We start from the raw sequence: 12956 nt of genomic DNA, 5'->3' as shown, positions 1-12956 counted from the left end.
TGCAGTGCTGATGTACAAGAGTTCACTGCGGTGCTAAACTCTTTCAGTTGCTGATGTATGGAACTGCAGTAAAAAAAAGAGCATTTGTTTAGGGTGTTTAGGATCACTTCTAAATTTGATACCCACACTGTCTCTTCATACCAGTTGGACCAGGACACAGCATAGCAGAGAAGTAAGCTTGTTTTGTTTGCATGCAAATATATTTTGCAGAGTATTAGTGTGCTCTAAAGGTTCGTTCTCTCCTGCAGTGCAGTACGGACTCAATTAAAGGGAGCGAGGACTCCCACTTCACCTAATTTGTGCTAATTCTTACCATTTCCCTCTCATTGATTAGTGATCATTCCAGCTGTCTGCTGTCTAAGTAGGGCCACACACAAGCCCCAGAGCAGACATGGGGGTCACACAAGGGAATTGCTACTGACAGGGCGAGATCTTATCCTGTACCTTCCAGGTTTCATGTTTAAGTTGTGCTGCATACTATGAAACCGAGCTCTGCTGAAGTTTGCAGATAGACTGATTTTGCTCTCACTGCCTCTAGCATTTCTCCTCGCCCTCCCTCTTGGCAGTCTGCATCCCTCAAAACCTGAGGTGTCAAACTCATTTAAGGTTGGGACACTTATGTAACCTTGGTGTATCCATGCATGTTCCTCTGGATCCAGTGCAATTCAGAATCGATTTCCACACACCATTTTTTTTATGAATGAACACAAATGTTTATAACATTTTGTTTATGACTGATGTTTATGTCCCGCTTTCAGCAATCAGAAACAAGTTCATTTTGATGTTGTAAGTCACTAAATAAACAAACCACTAATTAACATTATGACATTGATAAATGGGGTGAGTCGAGATAAGAGGATGATGGGGGAACTATGTCCACCAAGAACGCACATACACACATATATATTAACTGCTATCTCACTGGAGCATCTGTTTAGGTTCTAATCGACAGCCACTGGCAGAGACTTTTATATGACTGAGGTGAATATGCTTGCACTTGCCATACGATTCGATTTTTATTAGTCTAATTTCTTTTAATCCAATTTGTATTCCAATCTGCAACCTCTAATCGTCTGAACCTTGAGGCGCCATCTGCTTGCTGTATTTTTTTTTTCTTTCGTCTTTTTATCCAGGGAGAAATTTTGCTCAGCAGATGCTTCTAAAATTGTGATTTTCCCTGTTAAGTGAGGGACAGAAGGAAATATAAAAACAGATTATATTATTCGCATCATAGCATAAATGGAGCCCCCTTGTTTTTGACTAGGTACTGGGTGGTGGTAACTAACCAAAGGTACAGATTTGACTAACTTAACTAGTATTGAGCAAGAAAAACACTGCTTTAATTTTTATTATCCTATATATTTTGAAAGCCCAATGCTGTTTTTTGACCTCTACAGATATACAACAGGCAAACATTGCCACTCTTGAAACTGTAAAACCTGTTTTTATAGTGACCACTATAACCGGGGCAATCATACAGGCAGAGCCCCCCCCCCCCCCAAACACACACACACACTCCATTACCCCTAACACACTTGTGGATGTAGCACATGAAAATGAAAAAGTAATTTTTTCTATATTTTCTCCCATCAGCAGACTAAGCCACTGGCAAAGTCAATTTATTTCCTTCCCACTCTCTGTCTCTTTGTTTCCCTCTCTCTCTCTCTTCCTGCTGCCCTCTCTTAATGCGATCATTGCTTGTTGTACAATCAAGTGCTCTTGGCCGCCTGGGAGAGTGCTCTTTACAATGTCTCTGAGCGCACACAATCCAAAGAACCATTTCCTCTTCCCTTGGACCCCCCAGCCAGCCCACACACACACACAAAGGCATATATGCATATGCACGCACATTTGGACTGGGGAACGCACACATGATGTGTGGAAATCCGTGTGAGAAAATGTCGACATTCCAATAGAGTTTGATTCATGCATTCATAATCATTCTCGATACGACATGTAACGCACTGATGCAATTTAGATCCATCCATTTTCCAGAAAGTAGATTTTGGTAGGAAAAAAACGAAAAATGGAAATTGCATATTCTTCCTCCACCTCATCTAAGTTTCCTAAAGCCTGTCTTCCTTTCCTCCTCCTTGCCATATGCAGCCTACAGAAACAGTCGAGGAGGAGGATGTGCTTTCTATGGATGAGAAAGCCTAGAGGGGGTGAGCTGTCATGTTAGTCATTGTTTACAGGCTGGTTGAGAACAATAGCTCACTTGCAGAACCTCCCTCTTGTGTCCTGCATGACGAGAGGACTAATTTCATCCTTGTACATATTGTGCCACCACTTAATGGATGGTGGAGGACAGAAATAGTAGTATTGTTGTGTTTATTATTTTATTTTTATTTTGAAGCACAGTTCCATAAAGTTCTCTTCATCTCCTCGCTATAGGAGTCATAGCATCTCCTCACCCACAAACAGGACTTCTTCAATCTCAAACTGAGATCCAGGAAATCACACATCTACTCAACAGTTTCAGAAAAGATCTCAAACTCTGTTCAGATCAGTTACCAAATTATCTAAGCTTCTCTACATTTTACATTTTCCCCAAGGGTTTTGAGAAGAAACATCTGATACTTCAAAGAAACATAACTGAGAACCATGAAAGAGCAAGAAAACCTCAGAGCAATAAAATTTTCTTCTGCGCACAGATGACCACATATGCCACCTCCACCGCTCTTCTATTAGCTCTGCCACGCATTTATTCATGTGCAAAGCAGAAGGCTGTGGAGCTTTGATGATCTTCTTCGTAATTATTTTTATTGGTTCTCCTGAGATTCATCAGCCCACTGTTTAAATCAATAGCCAGAGCTTCTACCACCCACTGAAGCAAGGCCAGAAAGCCCCCAGAGGACGCATAACTTATTGTGTGTGTGTGTGGAGCTGTGATCAGAGGTTACCACGGGCAACGTCCCAAAGGTGCTCTAATTACACTGTTCCATTGGCAATAAATAAAAGGCGAGGAAAGAGGTCACAGTTTGACGAATGGTTATCTCATGATTTTGATGCGGATTAACGTTAATTGAATTAGTATGTGCCTGAAGGAACGTCACAGTAGAAAATCATTTATGGTTCACTGAGCATACATACAAGAAAATACATTCCTTGTTTATTTATTTATTATATTTTAAGTAGCAGAAAAGAAAGTTGAGACTGAAAGAATGGGGTCAAAATGGCAGCATCTATCTATCTATCTATCTATCTATCTATCTATCTATCTTCAAGACTTTTTAAGCATTTTAAAAAAATTAAAACATGGCTTATTTTGACAAACTTGCCATTTCTGTATAAAAAGTTGCATTCATTTCTTTGAACCTAAATTCGTTTTAATTCTGTTTCTTTGCGTTTAAATCAGAATTGCATTTCTGCAACCTGTTTGCTACATCAACCCTGTTTCAAACCACATTCCTGTTCTCAGTCTTGTCAAATCTTATTGGAAACAAAGTGAATTTGCTCAGAAAACTTAGCAAACACACAAACAAACATGAAAAACTGAAATGCTGGCAGGGTTGGAGTTTTATGGAAGCCCTTTAACCCTGATACTGGTTATACTTCAGTTCCAGGCACTGGAAGTTTTCTCTCTCCGAGATGAATATCTTCTTTTGGGTTAGTCTGACAGCGACTCGTTCATCATGTCATCAGTGGAAAATATAAAAATGTCTGTTGGGAAACAGGGATGATGTTACTGGATGCTTTCAGACATAGCTCTGAATACACACATGGCACAACCTCGCACGGACAGGAACGCCCTTGAAGATTCATCATGTCGCCACCCTGTCACACACACAACGCCTGCCCTCCGGCGTCCCACAGAGGCCTGGATGCACAATAACTTTGGCCGGTAGGCCTTGAAAACTTATCTCAGATGGAATTGCATAACATATACACAAACAAACCCCCAGTAAACCAGAGCAGTGCAGTATCAGACCGGTCTCCATCTGCACAGACATACAGTACACGTGGAAAGCAAACACAAGAGAGCCTGATAATTCCAGGAAGCCTATATTCCTCTTCAAAATAAGGAATGATTCCAGATATTGCCTTCCTATGTATCTCGCTCTCTTTTACACACACTCTTCTCCTGCAGTGAGTTATTGACTTTGTATCAGTGTACGCTTCCCGAGTCCGCTCCTGCGGTGGGATATAAATAGACCCAACTAGAGGAATGAGAATTTAATAATCAGCGATAATGGCTTTGTACATATTTATACTTCAGCGGCTTCTACTTCCTGTCAAGTTGTCTCCTTCGTTCTCAAATCTTTCCCCACACCTCTATGTTCTCCTCACAGGATACGAGTTCTCTTTCCCTCCATCTCCATCTGCTGCTTTCTATCAGCAGTCGTCCCTCTATCGCTCTCTCTCATCAGGAAATGACCTGTCAGGGCCTCGAGAGAAAAAAGGAAAGGCGTGGAAGACAGAATTCCACGTTCAGAGGAGGGCAGCAGCCCTCATCAACACGTTCACCAGCGCCTCTACAAAAAAAAAAAAAAAAAAAAAAAAAAAATAAAACACTCCTTTTTGTCCTTTCACTCCCTTCTTTCTACTGCATTCATATCAACTCTCTCGTTTTCTCTCATGTTGATGAATGGATGGATGGAATCTAAGGCCTGGCCTTTATGAAGGACCAGGGTGTGATGTTTTCAGGGATGTTAGGCCTACTGTTTGCACATTTATTCGATTTGGCGCAATTCAGAAAGAAAGAAATAAAATAAAATAAATAGCACACACCTTTTGTCAATAAATCACACAATCTGAGCTATCATTGCATTTCACAATCGTCCAGGATGAGCTGTAGTTTAATAATTATGTTTAGAGAACCGAACAAAGCCGCGACTCATCAACTAGCCATAGTAAATAACTGCTAGAGAAATGATATGTGTGCAGATGATTCTCTACTAATAGCCAAACAAGTTTTTTTTGCTTTGCTTTCCGCAGTGGTTGAAAGCCCTTGTTATCATGCGCTTTTTGTACATATTTATTCAATATCTATTTAACATGCCAGGATTGTCTTGTAAAATAATGTGGGTCAGGTCAGCGTGGACACTTTGAAATGGGCTCCCGCAGGTGTGAGTTTGTTTGACTTTGTGAAAATATTGTGGTGCCGAGTCTTTTATAACAGCATGTGTGTGCTAACATCAGAGCTATGTAGGGCTTTGTGTGTGTGCATATGCACCCACACCCTAATGAACACGCACACACACAGGTGTTCTGTGGCATTCCTCGCTCATTCTTTGCGTCCTGGTGACGGCTGATCTTTGAACGGCTCTGAAGAGCAGCGACGGCTTTGTGGAGTGACATAAAGAGCAGTATGAATGTCTCCTGACATACAGTAATGTCTTTAGTATACCTCACAGTTCATGGTCCAAAGTCAACAGAGCGAAAAATAAATAAACCCTATATGCTTTTGAAGAGGACTAAAGAAAGGTGGTCACATTAGTCACTAGAGTTGAGAGAAGGCAGTTTTATTGTGGAAGATGTGGGCGGCTGCTGTTAAACACATGGGCATGTCACTGACTTGGCTGCAGTCTTTGCCCGCTGGTCCCAGCTGAATTGAGGTATAGACTGCATGTATAGTGAAAGACACAGTGTGCCTGGAATGCAAGTTAATGAAAAGCTTGAGCCCTGGGATCAGCCCAAGTCTCTTTTAGTAAGCCAAAGCAGGTCCAGTGAAATTTATTAGTCTCATTTCATAAAAGGCTTAATCTGAACATCTCTGCAGAGGGTACAGAGATGAGCTTTTAAGTTTAAATCAGTTAAAGGTCTGTTGGGGTCTGCTCTACATGATAAGAACTTTATATATATTTATGGTAAGACAAGAACTCAATGTGTTGTCAGCCAGGTCGTATTCATGACAGATGCGCTGCCTTATCAAATTCACCTCAGCTATGTACATGGAAGGTCATCAACAGACTCAGGTAACCAACAAAAGTCATGGCTGGACTTCACATGGACTTTGCCCAGGAAACCAAGAGCTGTTTGCTGACAGACAACATGAGTCACAGATATCATTACTTGGAAAACTACGCCACAAATAACAATCCAACAATTAACATCCAACAAAATCTTGAATCTAAACCTACAATCCTGTTTTCAAAATCTACAAGAAACTGTGTGTAACTCCAAGCAACACATTTATTTACAAGTAACTGAAATGGACATTTATAATTTCATCTACAAGTACGACTTCTGAATAAAAACCCTAATATATCCAATCAGGCCAGTTTCTAAACCTCAGTAAGCCTCAGCTTTTAATTGTGAATCTGACGGATAAACCACTGAATTTAAATATACAATCCTAAATCTAAACCTATAATTTAGACTGTTAAGTGTGCTTAACTTCACAAGTGTTGTACAACAACCCTAAAATGTCAGCCTACAAAGCCCTTTCTAATCCTGTCTGAAACTAAACTTGCCTCAAACCCATAACATAAACTTCCTAATTCAGCAAAGTTAAAATAAAATCTCCTCAGTAAAACTTTCTCTGTGATAATCAAAAGGTCTGGTCTTGCACGCACAGCGTGCGGTCTGAAGCGCAGCCGTGATGCATGAGAGTGAAGGTGGCAGCGTGGAAGATTTTATACACTGCCCTGCACTGCTCTTCTCTGCATTACTGCCCTGACGTGCATGACGGATGCGCTTTGGAGTGCTGGGCAGTCTCTCTGTCTTCAGCTTCTCCACTGCGGCTGAGCCTCATCCATTTTCATGACCGGCAGAGCTGCTTTTAATCTCACTGTCTTCTCCGCAGTGTCTCATACATATCAGTCACAGGCTGGAGCGAGTCCCGAACCAAAAGGGAAAAAAAAAAACAGCTCTGGGATTTGATTATTCTGAAAAAATAGTGTTAGCTGAATTTCATTTAAATTCTTTATCTGGGCTTTACCACTCTGTGTGTGTCTGTGGGTTCCTCTTATCTGTTTGTGTTATGTTGTGTTGAGTCATTCAGCCTTGACACAGATCCTTTCTTATCTAAGAGCTGCCGAGAGACAACTAAACGAGGGCAAGGTGAAGCCAACGGATGAAAGAGCAAATGACACTTTCTCAAACATGACTTTGTGGACTGAAGAAGTCAGTGGATTGTACAAACTGTGTTCGGTCGAGTCTGTTGACTGTCAAAGACAGAGAAAGATAAAGGCCAGTCCGCTATCTCCAAAGAACTATATCCAGCCAGAGAAACTGTCTCTAATACTTATCGCACTGTAGTTTCCTTTCTGAATGACAGTCTGGGTTTAGGAAACTAGGGAAAGTGCATGCCCAGAGCTTCACTGAAGGAAAATGTGACACTTGGCTCATTCGCTTTTGTTTATTCACATTAAAGACCAAATGAATTGGCTCCACAAATCCAGATTTCTTTAGTATTTTCAATCATTTGGACTGTTTTCACCTGATCAGATTAGGAGACCAAGTGGCCTGCCAGCTTGGCCAGGCTAGGAAACAGTCTAAGACCAGCAACCTAGCTTAGGGAGGTTTAGGTGTGTTAATTGGATATAATCAATCTTTTTGGTCCATCTTCTGGAAGAGAAAGAATGTGCATCTCTTTAGTTTCTTAGAGTACAGCATACATCAAAGGTAACCCATGTAGTAAAAGTCTGAAACCTGACTGGTCTTTAAAAAAAAGGTCTCTTGACAGGCTTTATCCACTTTTTAGGAAATAATATTCATCTTGCGACTCAACAGAGTGTTATCATTGTGTACGTGTGCAGAGCAAAGAGTTAACATTATGTATATTTGATCTTGTCAGCAAGTATGGGGAACTCTGTTTCTTGGGAAAATCAGTAGAGTCTTCAGGAAATTTCTGCACATCTTCACTAGTTACAAACTGAAATGACCTTGTCAAATATGATACAGGATCAAAGCTAAGAGTCTTACTGTGGGAAAACACCTGACAGACACCGGAAGTTAACTGTAAATTCTTGTGTTGTATTAGACCCACATAGTTTGCTTGAAGGACTAAGAATTAAACTTAACCTAAGAGACAAAAATCAGGCCACATCCAGTCATTTTCTAATCCCAAGAACAAATGAAACATCTATCAAAAGAACATGGTCCTCGCTCAGTCTTTCGCCACCGCATCCCCTTTCTAGAAAATGTCATAGGCATGCTTGACTGAGAGTGCGCCAAGCAGATGAAAACGTTTTGGTCTCATCCCCCTGAAGCTCTTTTCCAACTCTAATGTATATAATCTCCTCACTTTGTGCTGCTTGTGACATTTCCATTGAGAGAAACTACTAAAATACAGCTACTCCACTGCATTGCATTCCCGACTCAACAGCTGCCTTTAAATGTCATTCATCCACTCTCACATTTACAGCCATTGGTGGCGCGAATCAACAAAATTACTGTCAACAAAAACTGTGAACGAGAGAAATATGTCTTGTTCCTGTTCCGTCCCACTTCCTGAGGCTGAGTTTGGCTTGACATAGCGTTTGTTGCTTGCAAAGAAAGTAATTATCAATTATAAGATGGATTTGGTTGATTCTCAGAGGAGGAAGAGGCAGGTTTAGAGTGTTTAAGTGATACTCTAAGTATAGCAGCAGTAGTGTAATACTATCCAGCCTCCCATGCTGAGATACTCAATGCTCTTACAACAATGTCAGCAAAGTGCCCACACGCTGACCCCGACTTTAACCCTCATTATAGATTCCCTACACCCTCAGCTCTCTCTTTGCTCGCCTATCATCTCCTCTCTCGCTCCAGCTATCCTTCACATTCTTTCTCCAAGAGCCCATCCTTGTTTTAGTGCTAAACTGAGAAACAGTCACACATCTTCACATGCACAAACGCTCCCTGACTCCAGTGTGGTTGGTTTGTGGTTTTGAACCGCGTACGCGTCATTACCACAGGCCTCTCTTCGAAAATGAGGCACAATTACGACAGCGATGCATCACAGCCTAGCCAACTAGTGCAGAACAATTCTATTTAAACCCAGCTTTTATGATATCTCATTCGTAAAGACCCCAGATCAGACCCACCTCGCAACTGCAAGTTCAATTACAGATCACATTCAATTACGTCAAGCCTGTTCATATAATTGGTACCATCAAACACACTACGAATTTAAGAAAAATGAAGCTCCCAAATGATTTAACATTCATAAAGAGAGACCCAAATAATCTTACATGCATCTCTGCCAGACTTTCAGATCAAATCTCAGTCATGTCAAAAGTTGCAATCAGAAGTCTCAATATAATCAAAACCCTTTTTTTGTTAAATTATTTTCTAAAACCAAACAATCTAAGTTCAGGTAAATTTTCTAAGGAATTTTAGGAGAAGCAACAACTTTAAGCAAAATACTATCACGCTTGTCTCTGTTGTTTCTCCTAAAATTATTTAGGAGAGACACCTGAGATAACCTTGATATGTCAGTAAAGCATAATAGATAAAGGAGCAACCTCTAAGCAATCAAAGGTTCCTCTGGTGTTCATGAATATCACACTGACATTTTGTTGCAGATGTATTACCTACATTATATATATTTCTCCATGCCTCTTTCAGTCACGACTCGCAGACACACATACACTCTAGTCTGGGTTTTAGTTTCTCCTGACACTGCAGAACTGAAGCTTCAGCGTGCAGGCAGATACAGCGGTGTCATTAGAGCAGACCCATAAGGGACCGGTGGCAGGCAGGTGCACATCTCCTCACTTCCACCAGGGGAGCTTGGGAGTGGGGCATCGTCTTGTTCTCTGCTCTCGGTTATGAACACACTACTAAAAGCAGCAAAGTTAACCAAGGGATCAGACCCTGGATAATAGCAGAAAACTGGGACGTGGAAACATAGGGACAAGAGCATTTAATCTAAAGCTTCAAGGACAAAATACTGCAGCCAGGACTAAGCATTTCTGCTATACTGTATCTTATAACATCAACTAGTTTTTGCATTTTCTGAAGAAACAAGTGAAAAGAGTCCACCTAAGACTCTATGATTCAAGTCCCTTCATCAATGTAAGTCTATGCATTTTTTCACCCATGCTACGCAAAAATGGTCAAATTGTACTAGCACAATCGCTAAAGATCTTCAAAACTGGAATAAAACGTCTCAGTCTTACAGGCTAGCTGCGTCAAAGCAACATCAAAACAAGAAGAACATCAGGTTTGTCCTGTCTCACTGACTCTGAACCACAAAAACTCTTTTCTCCCAAGTCTCCATTCTTACCCCTCCCTCCCCGAGCAGCATTAATCACCCTGGCCCTGAACAGAACTAAATGACTACGGTCATTCAAGCCCAGGACAGCTTTGTTACACACACAGCCTTTTCTGAATGCATCTCCACAGCCTTTTTTGTCTGCTTGGAGAGGGCTGCTCCTCAAACTCAACTCCTCCTTCCACCAGAACAGGCCAGATTACCTCTCACAGACCAGTCGGAGAGGGAGAGAGGAGGGTTATGGAGCAAACAGTTCGCCGGGGTGATTCATGGGCCCTTCTAGAAAGGCCTACACCCCTCTTACCCTCCAAAAACTAAGGGCCATGCCTTCAACCAGTGCCTAGCAACCGGCAGCTGGGGCGCAACAGAAATGGGGAAGGACAGGGAGTTTCTGAGTTGAATTGGGCTAGACTAGCAGGCTCCATGGTAGATACAGGGACAAAAACAGGAGACAAACAGCAAGACAAGTGCAGAAGCTGGAAGGACAATGGCAGAAGCTGTAGCCTGACTCAGCCCCTCATCAGTCACTGTAACATCTACCGGCCTTATTCTCTTTAAAGAGTTCAAACAAAAACCCAAGCAAACACTGTTAAGTGCGAAACTGGGATTTTGGACAAAGGCGCTCTTGACACAGCTAATGTAATGCGTGTGACTGTCTCAAAGACAAATATGAACTGTTCACATCATGAAAAGACCCCAAATACAACCCACGCCAACTCCAAGTGCAGTTTGCCTTATCTAAACACACCATACACTTAGATATATTAATTTTATTCTCTTAAGATACAGACTTAATGGTTGGACACACCAATCTGATTACATCAAGTCATTTGTTTCACACCATTAACAATAACTTCATTAGCGATATAATTAAAAAGCTAACGAGTGTTCATTGCCCATTACTCATTTAGTTTTGATATATATCAGAGACCACCAAATAGACAAGTGATTGGCTTCCAAACTCCTTTACGGTCATGATCTAGACAACTAAACTGAGCAGTTTAGGCAGCTTAGGGAATGCAGAGAAAAGACATGAACAGATGTGGGGAAATAAACATGCTGTTTCAAATATTACATAAATCAGATATAAGCCTCTGTGAGTTTTACTGGAATAATAATCCTTATGTAATATTTTAAAAAGCAGAACAGACTAAGCAAGAGGGTATAATGAAACCAAACACAGACATATCAGAAGATGCAACTAATAGCACCAGTTCAGAAGTTAATATCCTTATTGAAAGCTCTTCAGAATTTAGTGCAGACTATTGTGTCTAGTGTAATTGGTTCAGTTGATTGTTTCTTACTCTTGGAGTGATGAAATCTCATTCTGGATCATGTTTGTATATCCATTTCATTGCAAAAGCATTCTCAAATTATCAGTTTGTCATTCTTAAACCCCATGTTTCACATTTGGGGTTCATGTGCGCAATCTTTGCGCCACGCCTTGCGCATCCACTGGTGCTTTTCACAGCAGGTGTCACCCCACATTCTGAGACTACTGTGACTGTGGCACCTGCTGTGGAAAGCACTAGTTGGTACCTAACCACACTGCTTTAACGCTGGAGTTATAAACGTGGACTACAGCAGAAGTTTAACTAATTTTATGATAAATCATTCCAAACAAGTATTTTCCCCCTCCAAGTACAAATAATTCTCCACAAACATTATATGCAGCAACATAACATTCTTATTCGGACTAAAATTTCATATACTTTGCCAAATGATACCTGAAAAAAAGTGTCCAAAATAAAACCCAGTGCTCCTACTGTATAAGGAAAATAATTTTATTGTAAAATTCATTGAAACTAAATAAATAAGATTAAACTATAACTATAAAAATAAATAAGGGAAACTTCTTAAGGGTGAATATAAAGTTAAAGTACGCATTCAGCAGGGTAATACACGAAGTCTCAGAAAACTCAAATTAGAACCGAGGATAAAAAGTAACTCACCATCCACTTGGTTAAAGTATACTAATCCACAGAGTAAAAGGTGTGTTAAAGGACTCATTCTGTCATAGTCCACATCCACCCCACACCTCAAATCTCAAACACTGGACAAGTTTCTCCTCTTTTAGTATTTGGGGTATGTTTGAACTCTCAGTAGCTGCTCAGATCCAGCTGAAATGTCAGATCAGTATTCGCTGGGCTCATGGTGTCTTTCTGGATGAGGAATGAGAGCCACGCGCACCAGTGATGATTGAACTAGTGTCTGTCAGCCCGTGGGTTATACCATGCCTTATACCAGCTTTTGAATTCGGTCCTAGCGGGACTACAAAACAGCAGAAGCGAGTCAGAAACAGCAAGAGAGGACGCGTAAAGACAGATGGGGATCTGTCCAAACGCGCGTGGAAATGTTGCGCGCTCCGGTTCCTACCACAGCTTCTGAAGCACCTTACAGATCGCTTCCACGACCCTCTCCGGTGTTTAAAGTGTAAATATGTCTTCTCGTTTCTTTACACTTTTAACTCCGCGTACAGAAAGCTGCTCCAAAGTTCCGTGGCGCGCCGTTAAATCCAGCGTAAGTCGGTCGGGGTGGCGCTGGCGCCGTGCTATCGCTCTCTGTGAGTCTACAGCAGAGTGAATGTGATCAGTCTGGGAAAGGGCGAGAGCTCCGCAGCGCTCCTACAGCTCCATAACTGACACCCCTGTGCGCACAGCTCCCGGGCCGAGCCAAGACTGACGCTCATGCTAGAGGAAGAAACAGCGAGGGGGAGGAGAGCGGGAGGAGTGGAGGAGGAGGAGGAGGAGGAGGAGGATGCAGTGGGCAGAGGTGGCTGGGGAGCGCTCAAAGCTTCTCTCAGATCTTGGCT

The 12956-nt window shown here is 41.6% G+C and overlaps 1 protein-coding gene across 12 annotated transcripts in view; it reads right to left on the bottom strand.

The window, feature by feature from the left end:
- robo2 (roundabout, axon guidance receptor, homolog 2 (Drosophila)) overlaps positions 1-12956 on the bottom strand; it is a 380931-nt gene that overhangs the window by 168787 nt on the left and 199188 nt on the right. The window contains exon 1 of one of the 12 annotated variants that reach the window (XM_042739948.1): positions 12097-12832. The exons of 10 other annotated variants lie outside the window; for them this stretch is intronic. In XM_042739948.1, coding sequence (XP_042595882.1) covers positions 12097-12154 — 58 coding nt within the window. In that variant the 5' untranslated portion in view covers positions 12155-12832. Of the gene's footprint in view, positions 1-12096; positions 12833-12956 lie in introns of those variants that run through there. One more of the 12 variants, XM_042739954.1, reaches the window with a different exon arrangement.

This window comes from Cyprinus carpio, chromosome B15 (assembly GCF_018340385.1).
Source record: "Cyprinus carpio isolate SPL01 chromosome B15, ASM1834038v1, whole genome shotgun sequence".
In the NCBI taxonomy this organism is placed as follows: domain Eukaryota; kingdom Metazoa; phylum Chordata; class Actinopteri; order Cypriniformes; family Cyprinidae; genus Cyprinus; species Cyprinus carpio.
This window is presented reverse-complemented; position numbering and strand designations above follow the sequence as displayed.